This window comes from Pongo pygmaeus, chromosome 8, assembly GCF_028885625.2.
Source record: "Pongo pygmaeus isolate AG05252 chromosome 8, NHGRI_mPonPyg2-v2.0_pri, whole genome shotgun sequence".
NCBI lineage: Eukaryota > Metazoa > Chordata > Mammalia > Primates > Hominidae > Pongo > Pongo pygmaeus.
The window spans coordinates 80,662,058-80,688,649 of NC_072381.2; the positions used below are offsets into that span (position 1 = coordinate 80,662,058).

The window sequence follows — 26,592 nt, forward strand, 5'->3', positions numbered from 1 at the left end:
AACAAACAGAAGATTGCTCTGAGGCATGCTTTGTCAAATGTAACGCAACCATCCTTCATGGTTATAGCCAACGGCATTTGTGTATCAAACAAGTAATTCAAAAATCCTAAATATTTTATGTTCCTAAATACATTTTTAATGCACACTAATCTAAAACCTGGTCGGCTGCAGCCTGCTCCCCTGACCATCTCCAGAGAAAGTCCTAGAAACACCCTCTCATAATTCCCTGTTCCATTTCTTTCCTCTTGGGCTTACCATGCATGTACCTTTTTCCTCCCTAAAATTAAAGACAACTTACACAGAGAGCAGAAAATTGCATCCCAGTGTCCTACATACTTTCTCTCTAAACAGTCAAGCATTTGATATGCAACGAAGAGGCTTTACTTATATCAGTGGTTAAGCCTGCCTACTTTTTCTCTGGCCAGATTAATAGGGTGTAAACTCTATAGTCTATTTTTTTTTTTTTAACTCCTTTCAGGTTGCCATAATAAAAGCTAGCTTGGCACCCAAACAGTTAGCTCTGGCCATTAAAACATTAACAAAGAAGATAAATGAGCCCAATTCCAGTGTTATGCTCAGTTAAGCCATATGTAAGAACACCCAATAAAAGCAAAAACAGTAACAATAAAGCCCAAACCCAACTACCACCCAATCCGGAATGACTCGACCATTACTTTAACATCTGATTTTTTTGACCCTTGTGTTTTTTTTTTTTTTTTTTTTGGAGACAGAGTCTCTGTCGCCTAGGCTAGACTGCAGTGGTGTGATCTCTGCTCACTACAACCTCTGCCTCTCGGGTTCAAGCGATTATCCTGCCTCAGCCTCCCGAGTAGCTGGGATTACAGGTATGTACCACCATGCCCAGCCATTTTTTGCATTTTCAGTAGAAACAGGGTTTCACAATGTTGGCCAGGCTGGTCTCAAACTCCTGACCTTTAAGTGATCCACCCGCCTCAGTTTCCTAGAGTGCTGGGATACAAGCATGAGCCACCATGCCCAGCCTTTTTCACCCACTTTTGCAGGCACATGACCTTCTGCCCAGGTACATCATCCAGCAGAGTCTATCCCATAAAGACCCTCAAAGGAAGAAGAAAACCCTTGGCCCCTGTTGGTGTATGAAAATCTGAATTATTAAAGCTTACTGGTCATCTGGCACAGAGTCTCAATATACCGTTGCCATTAATTTGAAGAGCAGTCTTCCGAGAATCACTGACAGCCTTACGCCTACTTAGGACACTTTAATGTACAAACCGAGTAAATCTTCCTGTTTTCTGTAGCCTCTGTTTAAACATAAACGTATGATTTAGACACACTCCATTCTTGTTAAATTTTTTTTGCTCTGTTCACTTAGCACAGTTCACATTATTATCCTCACACGTACAATGGCAGTGGGATAATTTGAGACCCATAGCTTTATTTAATAATGTAATTATCCTGTATTGGATTACTTAAAGGGACTTTGTATTTGTAAGTTCTAGTTTTTCCTAGACTAGTGATATGTTCTGCTGCAGTAAATGATTCAGGCTTCAGTCAAAAGCCCTAAATTCAGTTCAGAAAAATATTGAGTGTTTTGCAATAAGCCAGGATTAATGCAAAAGCCAATTTGCAATGACAGTTGGTGCCCTTTCTACTCCTATTCAATGACTGTGGTGTGGAGGCCAACACAGAGGACAGACTCAAGCAACTACAACCACCTGAGTCCAACTCTTTTGCCTCCTCGGGGAGGTTGTATAAGCCAGAGAATACAGCCTAACTTTTCCTCAAGACACGCTTTCTAAAGGTGGGGCTGAAAACTTGTGTAGCTTTCCATGCCCTGTGCTCTGCATCCTTGCAGGTGGAGCTTAAAGAAAGAATGAATAAATGAGTGAATAGATGCATACTACTAGGCATCCTGACAAACAATCACAGGAGGGAATCCAGGAGGAGCCATCTCTGCCACCTTTAAGAGAGCATTCACGAGCTGAGCTTCATCCAATGTTGTTGTCAGGAGAGATTTTGTTCTAGCTTTTCCCAAACTCAATTCAATCTGATCCAATTACCTTGTATTGACTCTCTGCTCTGTGCCAAGCACTGGGCTGAGTATCAGCTACAGAGATAAGGATGGATAAGACATGGTGCTGCCCTTCAGAAACACACAGTGCCCAGGCAGAGTCTCCTGCTCCTTGCCTGGGAAGTGCAGCTCACACTCCTTCTAGTCCTTTGGCAGAGAGTTCACTCACTCTTTCATCCTCAGTGTTGCAAGCATCTATTCTGAGCTGTGCTAGGCACGAGGAACAGCTGGGGAACAAGCCTCTCTGAGTCATACAGCAGCCAAGGTGGGGGAGATGGACAGTAAACGTAAGCCCTTAGCTAAATGTGGTTTATATAATGAAAAATGGTCATAAGTGATTTTATCAGTTCAACAAATATTTATTGAACACCAACTCTATGCCAGGCACTGGGGTTACAGCCAGGAATAAAACAGACAAAACCCCTACTCTTCTAGAGTGGATAGTCACGTATGTGTGGACTGGGTAGAAGAGTCAGATAGTAAACAAAATCTGACGCAAAAGGATGAGAAGAGGCATTGATGGGGCAAGGGGTGGAAGCGGGGATGACTGAAATTGAGTGGTCAGGAAAGGTCTCTCTGCTCAGACCCTGAGAAAGAAAAGGAAGCACCCAAGTTAAGAGGTGAGGGAAGACGGGGAAGAACACAGGACACTGTGGGCAGAGGGAACAGCACACGTGAAGCCACTGGGAGAAATGTGGTACATGGTTACATTTAAGGCTAAAAAAAGAAAAGCACACAACATGCCCCATGTGTATGTCTTACTGCTGATGCATGCTCCTCAATTTGAATCCAGACCCCTTTTCTTTAAGTTCCCACTAGGTTTAACATGGAAGCCACCCCATAAATCAATTTCCATTATTAAAAATTAACCAGTATCACTGAACATCATTATGCATTAAAAAAACATTGGCCAGAATCTGTTTAACACTACCTTTTTCTCAAACCTCTAACGCCTACATATGTATGTTGTGAGCACTTTGCTGAAGACCAAACTGCACCCTTCAAGAAAGAAAGATCAATGAGTCTTCCCACAAAACAGTTAACTTGCACAGAATTTAAAAGGGCAGACCAGCTGCTCTCCTGACATATACACAAGGTAGAAGGAGGGCCAGGAGATGCTCACCTCTTGTAGATACACTCATGAGAAACACACCTGAGACAAGAATCCCTCTCATGTGGATTTTTAGGTCTTCTTTCCATGGGCGTATGCCAACATGATTTAAAGCCTCTCCTCAACCACTGTGCATGAAACATACCTATTTTCTTTTTTTTTTCTTTTTTCTTTCTTTTTTTTTTTTTTTTTGAGACAGTCTCACTCTGTCACCCAGGCTGGAGTGCAGTGGCATGATCTCGGCTCACTGCAACCTCCGCCTCCCAGGTTCAAGCGATTCTCCTGCCTCAGCCTCCCAAGTAGCTGGGACTATGAGCATGTGCCACCACGCCCAGCTAATTTTTGTATTTTCAGTAGAGACAGGGTTTCATCATGTTGGCCAGGCTGGTCTTGAACTCCTGACCTCAGGTGATCTACCCACCTTGGCCTCCCAAAGTGCTGGGATTACAGGCGTGAGCCACCATGCCTGGCCCAAACATGCCTATTTTCTTATGCATTAAGGAGCCTGTTTATATCAGCTACAGGATCCCCCTTCCTCATTGCTCTCTGCCGATTTCTCATCTAACCGGACACAATGCCCTTTCCAGCAAAACTCTCCAAATGCAATGATCAAGACATTAGATGTAAAAAAGACCCGATACGGCTTCTTGACATGCTGTAAGACTAACAAATCTTCAAAAGATTAGGCAATCTGCAGTCTACTGTGTATGTCATCTATAGTTATATGCCCTGAAGAGCGGGGAGATGTTTGGGAGGAATCACCCAAGGAGACTGCATCAAAAAATTAGCCGGGCACAGTGGTGCACGTCTGTGGTCCCAGCTATTCGGAAGGCTGAGGTGGGAGGATCGCTTGAGCCAGGGAGGTCGAGGCTGCAGTGAGCCGTGATCACACTACTGCACTCAGGCCCAGGTGACAGAGTGAGACTCTGTCTCAAAAATAAATAAACAGAAAAACAACTAATAAAAGGGAAAAAAGGAAAAAAGCAAAACAGAGTAAGAAGAATACCTTTCAACCCTCATCAGATGAGCTGTACACTAAAGTGATTGGCTCTGTTGCCAGATGTAATAGGTGGCCTCCAAGATGGTCCCCTGAGATTATATGCAACCTTGTAATAATCTCCTGCTCTTGAGTGTGGGCTAGACAATAATGCCTCACTTCTAACAAACAGAATTAGGCAAAAGTGATGGGATGTCACTTCCAGCATCAGGTTATAAAAGGACTATGGCTTGTGTCTCATTCCTACACCTTGCACTCCGAGGGGAGTCCGTTGCCATGTTTGAGTTGCCCTATGGAGAGGCCCATGTGACCCAGCAAGGAAGCCAGGGAGACCCAGACCCACTGCCTGAGAGGAACTGAGGGCCTCAGTCCAACAGCCTGAGAGAACTGAGACCTGTCAAGAGGCAAGTGAGTGGGCCTGAAGTATTAATAGATCCTCCCTCTACAGAGCTTTCAGATGGCCACAGCTGGGGAGGACACCTTGACTGCAGCTTTGAGAGTCCCTGAGCAAGAGGCACCCAGCTAAGCCTTACTCAGACTTGCCACCCACAGAAACTGTGGATAGTAAGTGTTGTTTTAACAAGACATCAAATCTGGGGTAATCTGTTACACAACAATAGATAACCGATACAACTGTCTTTAACACAGGACACATTTACACACCATTGTGTGACAATAAAATAAAGTTTGTAAAATGAGGCGCTAAATATGTTTCAAGTACGCCTAGAAATTAGATAATTTTCTGCAGAGATGATGACAAACCAATAGTAAAATACTTCATGCAACTGCCTAAATCCTAAATCAACTGCCTGTATGAGAGATCTTTCGTTTTGGAGGGGTATCCATAGAAAATTCTAAGAATACTATTTAACAATGTGAGTTTATTTTTCAGTAGGAAAGAGGCCGTAGAATCTTGCCAAGTATGGCTAACTTGAACATGTTTAATCTCCTCTAACTAGAGAGAAAGAAGCTGATTTTATCCATCCCTTTATCATCCCCCATAGTACCCTGGTACATCCTAATAAATATTGATTGAATTTAATTGAATAAAGGGTTATAGTCAAAGGCCCATATTTAAAAATACAAATGTTATATTTTTTCAAGAGCAATATTATGTTATGCCCTTAACTACCATATGAGAATTCCAAGCCCCATCTTCCTTTTTTTTCCTTCTACTCATTTAAGAGTCATCTTTTATTTGGAGGCCGAGGCAGGCGGATCACCTGAGGTCAGGAGTTCGAGACCAGCCTGGCCAACATGGCGAAACCTGTCTCTACTAAAAATACAAAAAAAATTAGCCAGGCGTGGTGGCACACGCCTGTAATCCCAGCTACTCAGGAGGCTGAGGCCTGAGGAGCATCGCTTGAACCCAGGAGGCGGAGGTTGTAGTGAGCCGAGATTGTGCCATTGCATTCCTGCCTGGGCAACAAAAGTGAAACTCCATCTCAAGAAAAAAAAAAAAAAAAAGATTCATCTTTTAAAGACCAATTAGAAAAGTCAGCTGGCACAGCTGAGCAGTTAGAACTGTATTAACTATAAGTACAATCTGCAGACCCTGTCCTCCTGTCCGCCAATCTTCATGGCCAAGATTGAAGCAAGATTCCTCTTGGCTTAAGCAGAGAAAAAAAAGGACACACAAAAAGCCTGTAAAGATTAAGGCAAAAAAAAAAAAAAATTAAGACAACTGAGATATCTCAATATTCTGACATGCTGAGAATGTTTTTACTCCACTGCCTCAAGGGGTCATTTAAGGAATTCTGGGGGTCAGGAGTGATTTGAACACCTGCTTGGCTGTCTCTTGAATTACTGATCTAGTAATATCAAAAATGTGGAGTGAGAAACAGGACCTATAATGTAAAGAAATAAAAACAAATCCAGAGCTTGTTGATAATTTTTAAAGACACCACCATTTATGTGATTCATACGATCTGCATTTAAAAAAAAAATCTTCAGTCTTTTTACGAGAGCCCTCTTTCTTGCCTGTCCAGATAGTTAGGGATGCATATTTTACAACCAATGCATTGTTGCTAAAATCACACTCAGCCCCCAGGAGCACAAAACACTATTAGACTATTATGGAGAATATTCACAAGGAACAGAATGGAACAGATTATTTCACTTAAGAAATACCGAATTCAGTTATTTTTTCTGTATTTATAACCCATATATTTTGGAATCATTTGGTGAGGAGACTGAGTACTATAGCAGTGTTTTCATCTGAATTCTAGTAATCTGATATACACTGTGGGATTAACCCAAAGCAAAAGGATTTAATGGCCCAGCGGGGTATCTCTATTTGGAAGATCCTTCTGAGATTCCCCCCAGCCGTTTTGGCTGGGACCTTTCCCTTTACATGGTCTGGCTGATGCTTTTTGCAACTTTCAAAGAGTTGGATTGGAATACACCCTCTACCATGAGCATCCCCAAATGAGGAAGATGGTGGGGTGGAAAGGGACAAAGGGATGAAGCAAATTTTCAAGTTAGGGGTGTTTTTAAGAAAAGAAAATACGGGAAACTTTTTTGAAATGGAGGAATAGTGGGTATATTTAAAATGAATTCAATGTTTTGCACATTTCGCAGATCAACACCAGGTTTCCTGATGGTTGCATCATGAAAGGGCAGGGTGGAGGGTGGGGCACTTAGATCAAACATCTGGAAAGCCAGTTTTGTGTCTTGACTCCATCATCCTCCTATCTCAGTTAATTTTGTCACGGCCAATGGAAGAGATGTCCCCTAACACACCTTTTTTTTGGGGGGGGGACAGAGTCAGGCTCTGTCACCCAAACTGGAGTTGCAGTGCAGTGGCACAATCTCGTCTCACTGCAACTTCCGCCTCCCAGGTTCAAGAGATTCTCCTGCCTCAGCCTCCTGAGTAGCTGGGATTACAGGTGCATGCCACCACACCCAGTTAATCTTTGTGTTTTTGGTAGAGACAGGGTTTCACCATATTGGCCAGGCTGGTCACAAACTCCTAACCTCAAGTGATCTGCCCACCTCAGCCTCCCAACAGTGCTAGGATTACAGGCATGAGTCACCGTGCCTGGCCTCTAATGTACCTTTAACATCTACATGGAACAGAATAGAATGGATTTGAACATGTCTCCTTTAAAGTGACTGGAAATCACAGATATAGATCAAAAATGTTGAACCTAAACACAAGAGAAGTCTTTTGGGGTAAATGAAAAACCAGGAAGTTTAACTCTATTTAATATGACAGTTTCCTTAGTTCCTGTTTTTCAAATAATAGTCCAATACCTCAACCCATAAATTAGTTATTAAGGAGTTATTAACAGCGTAGCACTAAGACTTCAAAAGTTAGGATGTGGTCCCTGACCAGGGAGGCCAGGGTCAATAACCAACATCTGCTGCAGACCTAGGATAAACCAGGTCATGGTTTTGTGGTCTATGCCCATAAGCATCTCACTTGACATTCTTAGCCCAGCAAGATGAAGCCATTTCACAGATAAGAAACTGAGATGCCAGAGAGATTAAGCAAGTTGGTCAAGATGACACACAGCTACTAACTGGCAGAGTAAATATTCACACTCCATTTTACTACTCTTCAAGGCTAAGGGTTTATATTTTAACTAGAAAGAGAAAACAGATGTGTGAATTTATTCAGCAGCACTGCCTTCAGATGCAAGTCCACATGACATGCTAGACTCCCTAAGGTCTGGCCTCAGTCTACCTCATTTCCCACTAGACCTGTGCTGTTTTACCAAATTCAGATCATTTCCGGTATTGGTATGTCCTTCCTTCCTACTTGCCTATGGCTTTGCTTCTGCCTAGGATTTTCTCATCTCTCACCCTCATCTATCCCTAGGTGTTTTCAAGGGCCCCTTCTCCAGGACACCTTCCAGGATGGCTACAGGTCACCTTCACACTCATGCACTTCTTTCCACAGCTGGTCCCTGCCTCCCTCCTCAAGCCTAAATGTAGGCTCCAGGGCAGAGCCAAGCTCTTCTTCTTGCACATCTCTTCCTGCCATCCCTCCAGACTCCAGAGCCCTGGCTTTATCCACCTGGCTGTCCCCACCCCATTTTTAACAGCCCCTTTGGGACCAATGGTTCTTTTTGCTTTTGTTACAGAAAATGGGCCAAATATGAGAAAGTTTTAAAAACTGTAATAGTCCAAAGCTTTGCTCTAGAGATGGCAAGGTGGCAGCCTGTGGGCCACATCTGGACAGAAGACACATTTTGTTTGGCCCACAGAGAGTGTTTTAAAAATTGGATTGGGCCAGGCGCAGTGAGACCAACCTGACCAACATGGCAGAACATCATCTCTACTAACAATACAAAAATTAGCCAGGCATGGTGGTGCGTTCCTGTAATCCCAGCTACTCAGCAGGCCTGAGGCAGAGAGAATCACTTGAACCCAGGAGGTGGAGGTTGCAGTGAGCCGAGATGGCATCACTGCACTCCAGCCTGGGCGACAGAGTGAGACTCTGTCTCAAACAAACAAACAAAAAACAAACACACAAAGACAGGTTGTAGACCAGAGTTGGCCTATGGGCCTTAGTTTGCCTTAGCTTGCCCTGTTTTCAACCATCTCCATAGCCAAATGATGTACATTAGCTTTAAATATGCACCCCAGGTGTCTAGATGATACCTAGACAAACAGGTGCCTCCAGTGGGCAAATGGACATCTCTAACCTGGCTACGAATTCACCAAGGCCAAGCCCAGCCCAGAAACCATTCTGCAGGGAGGTTGTGCTCACCCTACAGCTTGCCTAGAAACTTCCCAATCTTCACCCCCAGATCCCTTTAGACCTCAACTCAAATGATATTTCTTCTAAAATGCCTCCTGAGACCTTTCCGACAAAATCATGTACCTCTGACATAGGCACTTGTATTTTCCCTTCATCCCCTTGACCACATCACAGAATCACCCTTTGTTTGTGATAAGTTTATATACTATGCGTGTGGTCCCCACCTGATGGTAAGCTCCATGGGGGCAGGATCTGCCTGGTTTTCCACCTCTCTCTCTCCGGTGCGCAGTGCTGGGCTGCACACAAAGGCACGCTGGAGGTACTGAGGTACTGAGTCTGAGACTTCTCTCCTGTGAAACACGAGAAAGGCGCTATGTGGAGTTTAAAGTGCCCTTTGAAAGTGTATTACCCGTGTGTACGGTATTACTATTATCTGGGTATCAGTCAACTGTGCAAGTCCCTAAAGAGCAGGAAAGAAGCTTTCATGAAAACTCAATTAAAGAATACATCAGTATATAGTGAAGGCCCCAATACTGATGTTGAGAGTTCTCAATATATTCTAAAGTTATAATGAGAAACCAAGCTCACCCACTTGGCAGCATCGGGAGAACATGGGTTTCAATCCTGACTTTTGAGTCTCACCTATGTGTGACCTTGGGCAAGTTCCTTTAACCTCTGTTGGCCTCAGCTGCATCATCTACAAAGTGTGGAAATGTCAAAATACTACGGACATAATAGACTATCCATGAGAATTAAATGAGATATTTTATTTATATTTAATTTATATGTTAATGTATTTGCAATGCCTGACATATAAGTGGTCACTGAATTAATGGAAAACGTTGCGACTTTGACTTCATTGAAAACATTGTGGGTGAAAATTTTGCAGATGGTTTCGGGAAAGAGAAATGTGGGGCATTTTCTCTGGGCTGTGAATACATACAGAAAGCACTCTAGAAGGAAGCGTGAATTTGGTTTTAAGACTACAATGTATAGAGATGGTTTTCCCTCCATTTGGGACAAATTAATCAAGTTGCTTCTTCCTTCTTACTACAGGAGAGAAAATGTGCTCTCTGAGAACAGAAATCTTTGTGTACTAGTCACTCATTGTTCACTATTATATCCCCAGCACAGAAAACTGATACACAGTAGGCACTCACTTTAACTGCTCCTTTAACAGCACAGAGAACTGACACATAGTAGGCACGTAGTAGATACACACTTCTGAATGATGAAACCATCCATGAGTATCAGATGTTGGCAGAAGTACCAATTCCATTTATTACCAACATTGCCACCTTTTGGCGAAGCTTTTCTTCAGCCAATATAAATAGCATCCCATTAGAGGGCCCTCCTGGCTTCAGGAAAAATTATAGAAATGAAGGTGATGTCCAGTCTGGGATCCTCGATATCAATCCTGGCTTCTGTGTAATCACTAACTCTCTGCTAAGTATCCTGTCATTCCAGGGCCAGGCGCGGTAGCTCACGCCTGTAATCCCAGCACTTTGGGAGGCTGAGGCGGGCGGATCACCTGAGGTCGGGAGTTCAAGACCAGCCTCGCCAACATGGAGAAACCCCATCTCAATTAAAAATACAAAATTAGCCGGACATGGTGGTGCATGCCTGTAATCCCAGCTACTCAGGAGGCTGAGGCAGGAGAATCGCTTGAACCCAGGAGGCGGAGGTTGTGGTGAGCTGAGATTGCTCCATTGTACTCCAGCCTGGGCAAAAAGAGCAAAACTCCATCTCAAAAACAAACAAACAAAACAAAGCATCTTGCCATTCCAGTAAAGTCCATACTCTCCATGAGTTGTTTTATAAAAGTGATGTCCCCCATGGCACCATGCACTGGTATAAGACAGGGCACTGGAATGACCTACCAAGAACACAGCCATGGGAAGCACTTGCCTACTTTCCTCAGCGCATGACCTCAAGAGAGCAGCCCCTTCCCCACAAAACAGCCGACCAGACTGTGGTGCCTGAGAACACTGAATCCTAGTTCCACTTCTGTCACTCGCTAGTTCTGAGAACATGCCCAAGATTTTTCTGGGCCTTAGGTTCTGCATCTATTAAATAAAGAGGGCTGGATTTGTTGTCCTTAGTCTCTTTTATCTTGTTATCTTGTGAGTCTACAGAATTGTCCATGGCAAATTAGACATGAGCCTTTCTCTTAAATAACCATGGCAATTCTTCTTGACCATCATTATCAACAATACCAAGGGACTTTAAGCTAGCCATGCCTAAAACCAAACATGTTGGCAGACAGCACAGCCAGACAGACCAGCTTTACCAATGGATACACCAAAGTTCCAGCCAGGAAAATGTATCTGAGAACATTATCAACGACCTTTTCTGCATCTGACCTTCACTGGTCTGCCTTTTGCCTTGTATCACCAGCGTCTTTTCCACGTTGCAAATTTCCAACCAGAACACTGCCAAAGTTGGGTAGTCACAGAAGAAAAACAACTAAACCTGAGCCTATCACATTCAGGAAAGTCTGAGGACAAGGGAATGGGTGAGAACATTTTTATTCTCTGATACTGTGTCTGGCTAATTTGCCTTATTTCTAGTGATACTCTGAGCTGAGCTCAAACTAGATAATGGCAAGCAAAAACCAAAGGGAAAACAGTATTCTGTCAAAACTGTTTCCATCTCATCTTCCGTTAGAGAGCTTAGGGCAAGCCTAGTGACAAGCAACTAGAGGGTAACTTGGCTTGTTATCTCTGTAGCATGTGAGACTTCCCTTGGAAGGGTTAAAAAAAAGTATGTATATATGTGTAATGTATACAGAGATGACAGGACAAGTTATCTGTATGTGTGTGTGTGTGTGTGTGTGTGTGTGTGTATATAAACATGCATATATATACACACATAATTATATATATGCCTATATACATATTTTTATTTTCTCCAGCTTTATTGAAGTATAATTGACTAACAAAAATAGTATACATTAAAGTATACAATATGATGGTTGTATATATTTAAGGTATACAGTGTGATGATTTGATGTACATATATATCACGAAAATTACCACAATCAAGTTATTAACATTCATCACCTCAGTTATCCTTTTTTGATGTGGTAACAACACTTAAGATCTACTCTGTTAGCAATTTTCAAGTATATAATACAGTATTATTAACTATAGTCACTATACTATATATTAGATCTCCAGATATAAGATGAACACATATATATATGATATCTTATAACTAAAAGTTTGTACCTTTTGACCAACACCCTATATATACACATTTTAAAAACACATTCCTCCCTTAAGAAGAATACATGGTGAGTTTAAATTATTTGCACTTAGTTCTTTGTCTCCAGTTATACTGTGTTCCTTTGTGCTTGTGAAACAACATACGCTTTAATTAGCAAATATCTGTAAATAATTTACTTGCTTTTCAAATACAATAGAACAATGGAGTCGATTTTCACATACATTTACCAAGCAAGTATCCTGGGTCATAATCCAGACTCTCTCATTATTCAATAACTATATCAAGCTGTCTAACTCTTGCTGCCCTCCCTGGTAGAGGGTTGGGGTAGGGGGTTAGAAACCCAAGTTCCAATAGCAACATTTCATTCTGCAAGACCCCAGCAGGCAAGCACAGATAGTTGTTCAGCTCATGCTAAAACAAACTCTTACACTCTCTAACCCTAGAACCTTCCTTAAGGAGCATGGAAGTGAGCCAAGGGCGAAGGGCATTGGAATAATGATGGCAAGACAAAGGCACCCTTCTGCCCGCTGCCCCCCAAGCCCCGAGAGCATGAGCCAAAAAACATAAGGCACAATGTATGGCCTATGAATCACAGAACTTCATCTAGGCTCTGCAGGGTTAAAACTGGGTGCCACGCATGCAGTGCAAAGAAAGATGTTAAATCAAATGAGAATGACTACTCCAGGACTGGAGGCACTATTATTTTGAATAAGATTGAAAAGGCCAGAAAAAGCAATTCAAAAACATTTCAATTATGTATTTCCCAGAACTACATCTTTGAGCAACTAATGCAAATGTTACCACCACAATAAAACTTCTTCCCACATATAAAACAGGTTGAACAGCATATACTTTATATATCATATGAATATTTTTGACTATTAATAAAAAATTCAAAATCTATGTATGCTTTACTCTCCAAAGCAATACAGTAATTATGATTAAGGGACAAGCAGCACAAAAAAAGCCAATTTATCTTACTCGTGCTCAGGAATACTATTGTGTAACTAAGCAACTAAAGACAAAATATGGTCTAATTAATTCACTCCTATGCTTATTTAAAAGACACAATTAGAACATTTTTATTTTCTAGCTTGCACAGTAGGCTTGAGGGTGTAGAAAGCAAAGCCCATTATTCTCAAAGACAAGAGTTTAATGTTTAGTGCCACTGATCAGGCTTGGAACTCAACTATGGGGTGGAAAGGGTGTTTCATAGCCCAGGTGTGCTTGGAGTCAAGAGAAAAGAAAGGTGGGGGAAAAGATGTTTATGGGGTCACTGGATTGACTAGCAACATTTGGCCTCTGCCGCCTGGGTTTCTTACTGGGGCACAGGAATGGAGATTTGACTGTGAACCTGATGGTCATATGCCAAGAACACATGCCACTGTGCGTCTATTTACACAGCCACAAAGATCCTACAGAAAATTCGCGTAATTAAACCACCCATCCTAGTCTGCGTGATAAATGTCAAATATCCATCTTTAACGCTGCTAACAGTGCATCTGATTTTAAAAGCAGAATTAATTTACCCAAGTGTGTGCGAGAGATTGATGCCATTAGCATGATTCTAAAGCACCCTTTCAATAATCATCATCATCTGCATGTTTGAAATGTGTTGTCGATACTGATGCTCATAGTCCAGGGCATGAGGGATGTACGCTGGAGGGCTAAGGCCAAGGTCCTCATCTCCAGCAAGTCAGTGAGGAACACAGCGTGGCCAGAAAAATGCATCCTTGGATTTGTGCAGTGTAGATTCTTCAAGAAATGAGGGAATCCATGACCACATCTCTGAGAGGTGAATGAATCCTTAAGACAACAATCAATAAATTTGTTTTAAATTTCCTTAAAAGCCAAGGCAACGGGTAGTCACTAGCTCCAATATTATTCTGAGTAGAAGATGGCAAATATCCAACTACAACGGCTATAAAAAATGACACATAAATGCATTTGGTTCAAGCAATTATATTCTGGATATTGGTTAAAACTAGACTTTGATAAATGAGCTTGAGTCATATATCACTAGATGCCACTATGAACAATGGCATGCTTTATTAATAATTAATAATGAAGTATTTACATGTATGGACACTTGTATTTCATAAAAATAACATTTCCTTAGTATGTGTCTGACAGTCTAATTGTCATGAGAGGTTTTAATTGCTTACAATTTTGAGGCACTATCAAACATGTGGCTTAGTTAAGACCATCAGCCTGAAAAACATGGTGGCTCGTATGAACTGCCAACCAACACCAGGCGAGGAGTGAATCTTCTTTCCTGAAGTCTAGTCTTTTCATAGGTTGCCACCCCAAAGCCCTGACTTTTTATGGGTTGACTGCTGAGACTGGAAAATTACCAACGAAACAGAGATGCTGCCTCCAGTCTAATCATTCAAATATTTGCTTATTTCTTTGGTGAGTGCCCCTATGAAAAAACCACTTCCCATGTTTTCACATTCTACAGTGCAAAATGACTACAGCCTTTGGAAGAGAAAGAAGAAGTGTGAGATGGGGTCGTGGATCTGGCCCACATGTGGATGACTGGTCACTGGTCATCTGCCAGAAAGAAACTGGGTAAAGCTTAAAAAAGGTAGACTGTGTGCAAGAAGGCATTTTAATTATGTGGTTCAGTCACTCAAAAAATACTCACTGAAGGCCGGGCGCGGTGGCTGACGCCTGTAATCCTAGCACTTTGGGAGGCCAAGGTGGGCGGATCACGAGGTCAGGAGATCGGGACCATCCTGGCCAACATGGGGAAACCCCATCTTTACTAAAAACACAAAAAATTAGCCAGGCGCGGTGGCGGGCGCCTGTAGTCCCAGCTACTCTGGAGGCTGAGGCAGGAGAATGGCGTGAACCCGGGAGGCGGGGCTTGCAGTGAGCCGAGATCGCGCCACTGCACTCCAGCCTGGGTGACAGAGCGAGACTCCATCTCAAAAAAAAAAAAAAAAAAAAAAAAACCTCACTGAATAGCACTAAATATTGCAGAGGACCCAGAGGTGAATAAGGCACAACTGCCTGCTCCTGAGAACAGCACTATGGTGGGGGGAGCATAGGGTCAGGTGACAAGGTAAAGGAAAAGAACACAGATAACTATAAGGCACAAGGTATAAAGTGCACGAGAGGTTACAACCAACCACTGGACTATAAGCTCCCTGGGAGCAGTGATTTTTGTCTGTCTTGTTCATGCTGCATCCCCAGGGCCTAGAATAGGATCTGGCATATAATAGGTGCTCTACAAATATGTGTCCAGGAAGCGATAATTCGAAGATGAAGACAGCACTTTCTAATTTCCGGAAAGATTAAGAAATGCTACAAATAAATAGTGATCTCAGTTCGTCTCAACTTAAACTAAGGAACCCAGATGGAAAGAGTCTGATGGCCTTTTCTGTGATCACTGTCTACGTAGGCAGTCTGGGAACTCCTTGAGGGGCAGAGGCCATTCTTCTTCTTTTTTTTTTTTTCTTGAGATGGAGTCTTGCTCTGTTGCCCAGGCTGGAGTGCAGTGGCGCAATCTCGGCTCACTGCAAGCTCTGCCTCCCAGGTTCACGCCATTCTCCTGCCTCAGCCTCCCAAGTAGCTGGGACTACAGGCGCCCACCACCACGCCCGGCTAATTTTTTTGTATTTTTAGTAGAGACGGGGTTTCACCATGTTAGCCAGGATGTTCTCAATCTGGTGATCCGCCCTCCTCGGCCTCCCAAAGTGCTGGGATTACAGGCGTGAGCCACTATGCCTAGCCGAGGCCATTCTCCTTAATCTCTTGTATCCAAGTGCCAGCACACAGTAGGTTTTCAATCAACATCTGAGAAATTTAATGAATTCTTTTTCCAAAAAACATGATGCTTGGGAGCCTTCCTTTGGACGCCTATGACATGTATTATCAGCACAATTTACTGACGTGTTGTGTCTCATATTGCTTTTACATTTTTAGACATGTTGATCTCATCTCCTTATCAAGATTGATAAATTTATTCAGAAAAAGGGTCACATCACAAACCATTTTGCATCCATCTCTTCACCTAGCAGAGTACTGAGCACATAGAACTTCACGAGTAGTTTTTCATTAACTCAAGATAGACAATACTAATATTGGGTAAAGTTTCGATCTTAACCATACAAAATATAATTTAATATTATTTCACTCATTCTCAAATTTTAATGTCCTAGAATCAATGGTGAAACTGGATTGGATATGTAAATGTTAATGATATAATATTGATGTACAATTTCTTATATTACTTAAGTTTCTTATATTTCTGATATTACTGGTTCACGGCCAAAACTCAAGAAAGAAAAATAGGTACACAATCATATACCTTATTGCAGATCAACTGCATAGGTCAGGGGTCAGCAAAGTTTTTCTTTAGAAAGCCAGATAATAAATATTTCTACTTTGTCAGCGATCTGGTAACTGTCGAAACAACTCAACTCTGCTGTTGGCGCCTGAGAGCAGCCATAAACAAATTAGCATGGCCACATTCCAATAAAACTTTATTCACAAAAACAGACAGTGGGCCAGATTTGGCCTTCAGGCCTTACTTGGCTGACTCTTGTCACAGTCCAGTAATTTCTCTCCATGTAATTCTTTACATTCTTATCTTTGTTCTAAAAGGCCTGCTTGGTAGAGAGTAAAGATAATTCCTTTTCTTAGCTTAAGATGATTACTGAAAATAAATAATAACTATTATAAGTGCAACCATTATTCATTGAACTCTCGTGTGTAGGTACTATACTATGCTAGATTCCAGGCCCTTTTCATTATTATCTCTGATTCCCAGCACAGTTGAGACCATTAAATCCATTTTACAGAGGAAGAAACAGAGGCTTAAAAAAGTTAAAGCAATTGTCTAAGGCAGTGTGGTCATTTAAGAGGTCTCAGAAATCTCTAAAAAATTACCTTATGTATATAGACCAAGACTGAGGAGCTATCCAAAGAGAAGAGCAAGACTGATCCAGCACCTTCTAGATTCCAGAATGTGTCTGTCTAACTCCAGATATGCCCAAATCAGGCAATCTTTTGAAAAAAAAATCCTGCTGATCCAGTTGACAGTTTACTTCTGCAATAAAATGTAAATCCTTAAGACACTTTTTATTTTGGTGACACAGCTAAAGCCAACATAGAGATGAAAGATAGCCTGATTCGGTAGGACTCGGAAGCCCGCATGTCCTAGCAAACTAACCTAGGTGCCATTCCCTCACACGGAAAAACTTTTCAGTAAGCTCCATGGTAGTGGTTTCAAACCTCAGTGAGATTAATGCTAATATTAATGATAATAACAACAGTCAACCATTACTGAAGTATCTACTATGTGTCAACTTTGGGTACATGCATTTTACATATATTAACTTATTTAATCCTTAAAATAATCCTAGGAAATAAGGACTGTATTTCCACTTTACAGATGAGAAAACGGAGGCACAGAGAGTTTAGAACTTGCCCAAGATAACACAGCTAGACTGAGACTGTTTAAATATTTAAAATTCAGACTCCTTGACCCAACTCTAGAGATTCTATTTGAGTAGATTTCAATAGGGGCCCCAGAACATGGATTTTTCGCATTTTTTAATTCAGTAGTGAGGCTGGTGATAACCAAATCACTTTTAGAAATCCGGAATGCATGCTAGAATCTGTAACATCCAGGTATGCCTGATCTTGACTCCTGGACATCATTAGCTTAGCCATCCACAAACACAGTTGGAGGTGACCAGCAAACCTTCTTGTAAAATCCCAGTGATGGCTGGTCAGGCTGAAGTCCAAGCTTGCGTATCCACCCATTTTAAGAGGATATATTGCCAATAGATTAAGCACTTGGCAATTGGAAAATGAATGTAATCAGAAGTTATCCAGTAACAGAACCAATTACCCGCCTACTTTGCCATTTTCCTCCTCTGAAGAGCTAGTGGCTGAATGTGGCAATTGTAAGTAATTACTAAAGACACTTAACTCCTTGCACATGGCCCTGCTATTCATTTTCATGGTAATTTAAGATGGTATCGTTTTTAGGTCCAAGAACCTCCACACAGACACAAAAGTTATTTTTTTATTGTTGATAAAGTTAAGAATATCTAGAACAAAGGTCACTATAATCATAATTCTTTTCTATTTATTTAAGTACTTTACAGTATATAAAGCTCTTTTGCCTATAAATCCTCTTGATCTTCACCAATAATCTATAGTCATCCCTACTTTGTTCCCATTTTGCAGCTGAAGAAACTGAGGCTCCAAGTACTTATGGTTGTTCAAGATTAAGCAAATAGCAAGCTGCAGAATCAAAATGTGACTTTCTTGAATGCTTTTCCTCAACACCAGTTGCCAATACTGGAAATATTATATATGAAGGCATTGGTGTATATAAGCATATAAATCATCACCATCATCATTAAAATGAATAGTAAGTTGTTAATGCTCATTAATAACTATTAAAATATAACTGTTATCATTATATATCACTGATTAGAATTAGCTTAACTTTACAGGATAAGGATAGTTTTGCTACCTAGACATCTGGTGACCTTTGGCAAAGCTGATTAACTAGTTACAATTCTAAAATGTCTGAGGGACTGTTCACATTAGTACACACTTCTAGAATATAATACGATGCATTCAAGCTCTGCTTTCAAGGGTAGGTTTCACTGGGGAGAAAAGATAACCTTGAATTTCAAGGAGGCCTGGGTTCTAGCCTGGTGACTTTTGACAAACCACATAACCTTTCCAAGTCTATGTCCCCATCTGTAAAATGGGTGTACAAAGTCCTGCCTTATCCAGCCTTCCACAATTATTACAAAAATCATGAGAAAATATTCCAAAAAAAAAAAACCCTCTGCAAATCACAGCAAACCACACAGGGACGCTATTTCTAATCTTGCACAATGATCATTTTTCTGCTTTTAGAACTGACGTCTTTACATTTCAAGAAATCATAAAAAGGCAGAATGATTCTCTTAAACCAAAAAAAGCATACTGAGTCCTGGCTGTCCTTTCGAAATGGATGCTGATGTCAGCTCAATCAAGAAATTATTAACCTCCATTTGGTTACTTAAAATATACTGTACTGGCTGATTAAATGTGCTGAACATTTTCTCCAAGTAACAGTGCATATCACCAAGAAACCTTTCTCTTTCAGTTACACGTTGCAAATGGCAAATGCATCATTCAAAGCTATTTAAAATCAATAATAAAAATCATTTAAATGTATATAAACAAGTTAATGGAGTAAGTGAAAACAAAGCAAATTTCTTAATGAGAGGGCCCTGTTGCCCCCTCTAGGTGCCAGCAGTAAATGCTGGTTTCTGTAAGGCTCTCCTCCAGAGAAGACTGCTGCTGCTATTCTGCTAATGAATGACTAACTTAGGCCAGGGGGGAAATGACATCACCAGGGTGGAAAACCGATCTGCATTGGGAAACTTTCTACCTGCTTTACATTTGTCATAATTATTTTGCACAATGCAGCCTGCATTTGCATAATTTTGAGGCGTGTCATTATCTCAATTGAAAATTGTTTTAATATGGCTGAATAATTCACAATGACATCAGCCAAAGTCCTAATGAAATATACAAGTATAATCATACAGCTAATTACCAGCCGTGTTAGCATTAAAAAACAAATCATGCATAATATTAGACGATGTATATGCAGCTGAGGATTATAAATAGAGCCATCTCCCTCTGCAAACCCCCTAGAGTTTACTTTTAAATGGCAAGATTAATTTTCTCAGGTATGGCTCATATAGCAGTGACGAAATGCACAGATCATTACAATGGTTCCCTTTCAATGCCCCATAATGAACAATTAAAAAGAAATCGTGTATTTAAAAACATATCTATTCACTGTCAACACTTCTAGCAGATGCAACGTTTGGCAAATATAGCCTTTATTCTTAAATCAGAATTCACCATTTAATTACACCAACAAAAATTAAAACTGTACCAAGTGGGGTCAACTCAGGGTCTTTAAAAAATATCCCAATTTCAATCCCCCCCCCCAAAAAAAAAGAATGACCACAAAATATCCCATAAAACACTGAATAATTTCCTCCTGGACTTAGTCAGAAGTCTATTAGGCACCAGTTCTTTTCTGGATATTTAATCCTTCCCTTTTCCAGATCACAGGCCATGTTGAAGTAATAAATTTGAAAAGCAAATAATAAGAAATCTGGAGGGGGAGGGGGAGGAAGACAGCTGCGCAGGAAAGTTGGGTCGGGGGAGGGGGCCGAGCCAGACCTTGGGAGGGGGAAAGAGCTCAACCTGTTGGTAGGTTGCAGGATTTTTCACAGTATTTCCAAACAACACCTTTTTAAAATTGCAGGCGGACGTCGGGAAATATGAACATTTAAAAACCAAAGCTGGCCGGGGAGGGTGGAAGGGGGAGGTGAGCGGGGAGGTGGGAGGGGCTTATTTCCGAAAAGGCAGATTCGAGGGCGAACGTTTCGACGAACTCCAGTAATTAACCGGCATAGACCACTGACGAGTAATTCGATCCTGGGGAGAGGGAGTGAACTGGCAATGCCAAAAGTACTATCAACTCCATCAGACCGAGGAATTCTGGAAGGACTGGCAGCTCCGAGCCCCGGGATGAGTTAAACGGGAAACCATTCATTTAACAAAAAGATCCTTAGATCCTTACACCTACCTCGAAAGCTCGAGAGCCTGGCACAGCACTAGCTGCCCTCAAAAGTCTGTTTGATTACCCTGCTCTCGCTTTGGCAACACAAAGCCTCGCCAGGCGGCAGTGCGCCCTCCCTCCCCGCTGCGCCATAGGCACAGACTCCCCAAAATAGTTCCCCTCGGTAGGTACCACGGCGCTGAGGTCGGTCAGCTGACGAGGGGAGCCCGCAGAACTGCGGTCACACATGAAATGACAGAGCCGAAGGGAGGCGGCTGCCCCGGCGCCCAGTGACAGCGGGCTCACCTCCGGCGTCCTCCCGGGAGCGCGGCGAGCGCCCCCGCGGCCGCCCAGAAACGTGCCGGGGAGGCTCTGTCCCCTCCCCGCCCTCCCCGGGAGCGCCGTCTGGGCACGGAGAACGCTGGGCACGGAGAACGCTGGACCCGCAGGGCCAGTGGGCGAGCCCACACCCCTCTGCCCTCCCCTCCCCCGCCCCCGTCCCACACACCCCCAAAGATCGCGCAGGAGGACGTCCACTTTGCGTGGAGTAATTGCAAACTAGAACATCAAATGGCTTGTCCGGGGGGAGGGGGAGTGGGCGAGAGATAGTTGTTAATGCTTAACGTGTTTGTGCCTGTTACACCACCGCTTTGAAATCCGCCCGGGCAGATCTGCAAGTTATTTGAATGTATTATTCCAGTACCTGTCATTTATCACTTTATTCAACACGTCTTTGCCAACTCAATAGCTTTTGATCTCATTCTGCCTCCATTTCGTAATTTCCGCCCTCTTAAACATATCAAATACTTACTTAAAAAAAGAGAGAACAATATCGAAACCCACCGAAAGAAATCCACCCAGACACGACCAAGCCAGACACGAAGGTAAATTTTCAAAAGGCAAAAAATACAAAAAGCATGTGATGTTCAAGAGGCAATAGCAGGAGAGCAAATGAACACACACACACACACACACACACACACATCCTTGAACAAAACCCTTCTCGAACAAGTTATTTGATCTTGACTAAAATCAGCAGTTGGATCCTCTTTGTAAAGCTGACAGCCAAACTCTGACAATGGCAAAATACTCGAGCCCCAGCTAGTGGCGCTACCCCTTTAAAAAAGGAGTCGATCCGGCTCGCCTGCAGAAGTGAATACAGTATTTTCAATCTTGCCCTGTAATAAGCATTACTAGGGGGAAAAATAATAAAGAAAGAAGAGGGGGACAGACAGGTTTACCACCTCGCCATGGTCGCTATTTCTGCCCTGGGGAGTGTCTTCTGGGAGGAAATAAAGTTTAGAGCTGGATAAAAGTTGCCGGCTGGTCCTCTCTTCCCACAACAGCTGGAGCTCCGCTATGCAAATCGGATCCTTTGGCGTACATCTTACAAAGAAAAAGTCGCCAAGGGACAAAATTCTTGGTTTGCCTTCAAGGTGGAATTGAAAAGCCTTGTAGAAAATGTAAGGTCCGTGCAAGCCACACGGTGAGCCGACCCACTGCAGGGGGGGAAAAAAAACACCAAATAAATAATGTAGCCATCAGAGCACAAACATCTATTCCCAGACACATTTACACACAGACATCCACTCTATTAATATAGACGACCCAACAGATATAACGCTGGGTGGAAAAATAATAGCGCCCACAAATTTTCTGCCTCCCTAAAAAAAAAAAAAAAAACTCAGAGTACCCCATCGCCACTTCTCCCCACCTCCCCATTTGAGGCGGTAAAATTACATTATGTATGTATGATCAGTGCAGGGATTTTTTTAAACAATAAAAATGATTTTGGGGGATGCAGAGGGTAAAAGTTTGGTGAAAAGTTTGTGGGGGGTGTGGGTGGGTGCAGAGGTGTGGGTGAGCTGGGGGGTTGGGGGGTGCTGGGGGGTGCCGGGATCGGAGGAGCGGAGGAGAGCGAAATACCTGGAGTGAGTTGGGCTCCATCTCGACGTTCTGAATTGATTGAACTCAACATTCTCTCCAAACTTGTTGGCTTGAATGGATTGCATCAGGTCCTGGCAGGGAAACGCATTCTCTGCCTTCAGCCGGCGTAATGTCTCAATATAAAACTGAGCTCTTGCCTCCCTTTGGGCACCGAAATGATTGAAAATATGTCCTAATATTTCTATAACGACTCAATTTTCAGCTCCTGAAAAAACTATGTGGGTTTTCTTCCAAATATGGATTGATCAAATTCATAATCGAGAGAAAGGCGCCATACGATCTCGGCGGGAAGAGGATGGATCAAGGCAAAAAACACACAGGAAGATTTGTAAAAATAAAAAGCACCCTAAAACTCTGTGGAGATGTGATTCCTCTCTCTCTAACCGCCCCTGTCTGGGATATCGTCTGATGAGATTTTTGGAGGAGAGGAGGGCTAGCGAACTCCGCTGTGCATCTGACAGGACCTGCTTGTATATGTCTAATATAAAGAACATTTCCTGCAGAGATTCCGGGGCGCTGCTCCTCTTTCTAATGCTCCTTAGCAGATTTGCTGTTATTAGACATGTAGATTTGTTTGATAGTTAAATTACGCTTCCTCACTGCCATGTTTTCGAGAACTAATCTGTTAAATTATCTTTTGATGCCTATTTACATGGAAGGGAAAAGTGGGTTATCGATTATATAAACATATAAATATTAATGCATTTGTTCGCTTCGCAAAAAAACACTCAGCAAAAAAAAAAAAAAGAGACAAGTGAGCAGTGCACACAAATGTTAGGATTTTGCAAACAATATTGAACGGACAGCGACTGCATTTAGGGACTGGAACAATAAACGATGCATGATAAATCAATAAATGCGAGCAGCGAGTCTGCTCAGAATATGAATTCAGGCTCCCGGTTCTGCGTGTGCATTCTTTAATTTTGAAGTATATACACTAGTACGTGTTTACAATGCTGATGGACGCCAAGGGCGCTCTCAAATGATAATGTGTTTATATAACCCAGCGCTACAGGAATAATATACCGACTCCTACCCCACCCCCCATCCCCTCCCCCGCCAAAAAAGGGAGGGGAGCTTCCTCAATAATAGTTTGAAACTGAAAAAATCCATTTGCAAACTAGTTAAATACAACCAGAAATTAAGCTGTTGAAAACCGGGGGCATGAACCGTAAGACAATAAAGGCTTTAAATGTGTATATTTATTGTTCTGGAGCCCTGGAGCATTGCGAGGTTTGCATGCACGGCTATTATGCAAACACAGAGAAACTTAAGAGCGACAGAACAAGGAACAGGCAGAGACTGCAAAACCCTCGCAAGCTCCGACCCAGCTGCCGGTCCTCCGCCAGGCTAGATTGCATTTTCGCAGTGTTGATTTAAAATGGTGTACTCGCTTCCCCCACGTTCCCCCACCCCCTTCCCCGCTCTCCTCCCACTCCTTCCAGCACACCCCCCCTCCAGCTTTTATTATATTGGCACCAATCTTTCCAAAGTGGGTCTGGCATGCTAAAAAAGTAAACATGTACTATATGGGGAATAAGGTCTGTATAGTATGACAGTTGAAACTTGATCTGTGATAAAATTACAGGATGTTGAAATTACTAGTAAGCTATTTTTAACGCTTTCGCAACGTTTCACCTCTAGTCACAGCATCTAGTTGAAACAGGATTACTTTAATGAAAATTATATTCACATGGCTGAAGTTAATACACCCGGCAGAGCACAAATGCCTCATATTCAGTGACTTGAGGTGGAAAGACCCTCTGTGTGTATTTTTATGCCTTTTCATAACGTCTGCGTCCGCTGCAGTAAGAATTAGGGCACTTAACATTATCTAAACCACATTTTTGATTCAGAACATGGGGAAGTAATAAAAGGCAAAATCTATCTCGTTTCTATACACACAGAGATAAACGAAAGAAAATGGCAGATCCTCCAATTACAATAAATAATAAAAGCCCATGCCAAAGAGCCGGTATTCTGAAAGCTGTCAAAAACTATTTTAATAATTTAAAGTAATATCACAACTCTGCACCATGGAGGACTACAATTCGCAGTCTCCCATCTTTTACATTAGCCAAATTATGACTTGCACATCACTCTTTAATTATCTCTTGAAATTTCATCTGATCTTTCTATTTTATAAACATGGGTTGCAAAGAGAAATTATAGCTCTCGTGCTTTCTCTCTCTCTTTTTAACTTTATAATGCATACTGCAGACGTTTTATTAGAATCGCCCATTTTGTTCATTTTTAACATATGAATGGACTTGACTGAGGGGCATTTTACATGTCTTTTTTAAAAATAGATATGCCTAAAGCTTCTGTTAGTCTCTGTCCTATTAGCGTAAATATATACATCCAGTTCAAGAAATCCTATATTAAAAAAACTTGAGTTGCAGTATTTTGACAAGATCGTATTTGAGATTGACTCTGAGTCAGTTTCCTGTATGACCACTGCAGCAGCATTTATGCAGGAAACCTCAACAGAATGCCTGAGGGTATCCCTCAATTGTATATTAAATCTCTTTCTTAAAAAATTATACAGCTCTTTACAGCATCTAAGAAACTTCTACTATCTTTGGTGCTGTAAGTCTTTAAGTGTGTAACGAACTTCATCTAATTAGAAACCCTGTTTCTTCAGCTCTTCAAGGTAGGCACTGAACTAGGATGCATGCTGCCTTATCTCCCCGATAAGGTTTCTGAGATGTTAACAATTGCAGGGATCTAGGTCTGAATATTTTTTAAATATCCGCAGCCTTGTAATCAGATGAATGCTAAATTTCAAAACCGAATCACAGGGGTATCTTTCCCCCTCTTTTTACAGCACTGCCCCCACCCTCCATGAACATAATAAATCTAGTAAATCAAACCAATACTGTGAACGCCTTTTAAAATTACAGATCACAATAGTGTTTACCCCTCCCCCCAAAAATCCCTCAATTTTACCTCTTCTTTAATGTGATGTTTGATAGGCACCTGTAAATTATCTGTGTAGCAAATATCCATACAAAGAAAGTTTCAATTAAGATAAGGAGATTGTATTGAAACAGTTCTTTGAAGTAATGTAGTTAATAGCCTGTTTGATTTCTGCTTGTGAGAGAGTAATAACGTGGATTCAAGGCTCCATCAATCACAGAGCAGATGTAAGACTTGAGACACCGACACCCAGGGGAATAGAGGCAAACTCCTGCAGTGCAGGGTCCCTGGGCTAATGTAAAGTAAATACTCATAAACAGATTGATTGTTGTAAGAAGACAATCCATTCAGGACAGTTATAATCATGAAAGCAACTGCTTTATTTGTCTATAAAAAAGCTTGTAGCTGGAACTTGCTGTGTATAAAAGGTGGGAGGGAGAGTAGTATATGTTTACATGACCCACTATTTCTGGGCTCTTTCTTGTACTGAAACACAGAATCCAGTACCCACACACCTACATTCTTGCTGCTTTACTAGCCAAAAATCCAACTCTCTAAGTTAATCTCGTGTATTTACACGGTAAAAAATTAAAAATTATTCTTGCCCCTCAAGGGGATGGGAGAGCAGTAGACATTATTCAGTGTCTGTGACTCGCTTCATAAAGGATCAGGATGATTAAGTTAGTTGCAAAAACCAGCAGTGACATAATTAGGCAGCTTGGACTATAATAAACAGGATCATAAAAAAAGAAAAGAAAAAAGGAAAAGTACAGTTTGAAGAAAGAAGGCGACCATTTCGAAAATGCAGACCTCTCTGCGTACCCCTGGGCCTCCCCTCCCCCAAATTGCAAAAGACAACTGAAGCATTTTTGACCTTGGCTACAATAATACTTCATGTTTTAGCACTTTAGTCAGCATTTTATCTACTAATTGCTACACACTACCGCATGTGGCTCGAATCTGCCACTGCAGCTTTCTCTCATTGGTGAGCGAATTGCTTGATAAAGACTGGGAATTCAACCTGGCTGTT

At 41.9% G+C, this 26,592-nt stretch overlaps 1 protein-coding gene across 2 annotated transcripts in view; it reads right to left on the reverse strand.

Moving 5' to 3' along the window:
• ARID5B (AT-rich interaction domain 5B) overlaps positions 1 to 23,119 on the reverse strand; it is a 200,764-nt gene extending 177,645 nt beyond the window's left edge. Inside the window, exons 1-2 of one of the 2 annotated variants that reach the window (XM_054503392.2) lie at positions 22,623 to 23,119; positions 21,941 to 22,195 (exon numbers count right to left, since the gene is read on the reverse strand). In XM_054503392.2, the coding sequence (XP_054359367.1) occupies positions 21,941 to 22,195; positions 22,623 to 22,643 (276 nt within the window). In that variant the 5' untranslated portion in view covers positions 22,644 to 23,119. The remainder of the gene's footprint in view (positions 1 to 21,940; positions 22,196 to 22,622) is intronic. The other variant, XM_063669939.1, reaches the window with a different exon arrangement.
• Positions 23,120 to 26,592: the final 3,473 nt, after the last annotated feature.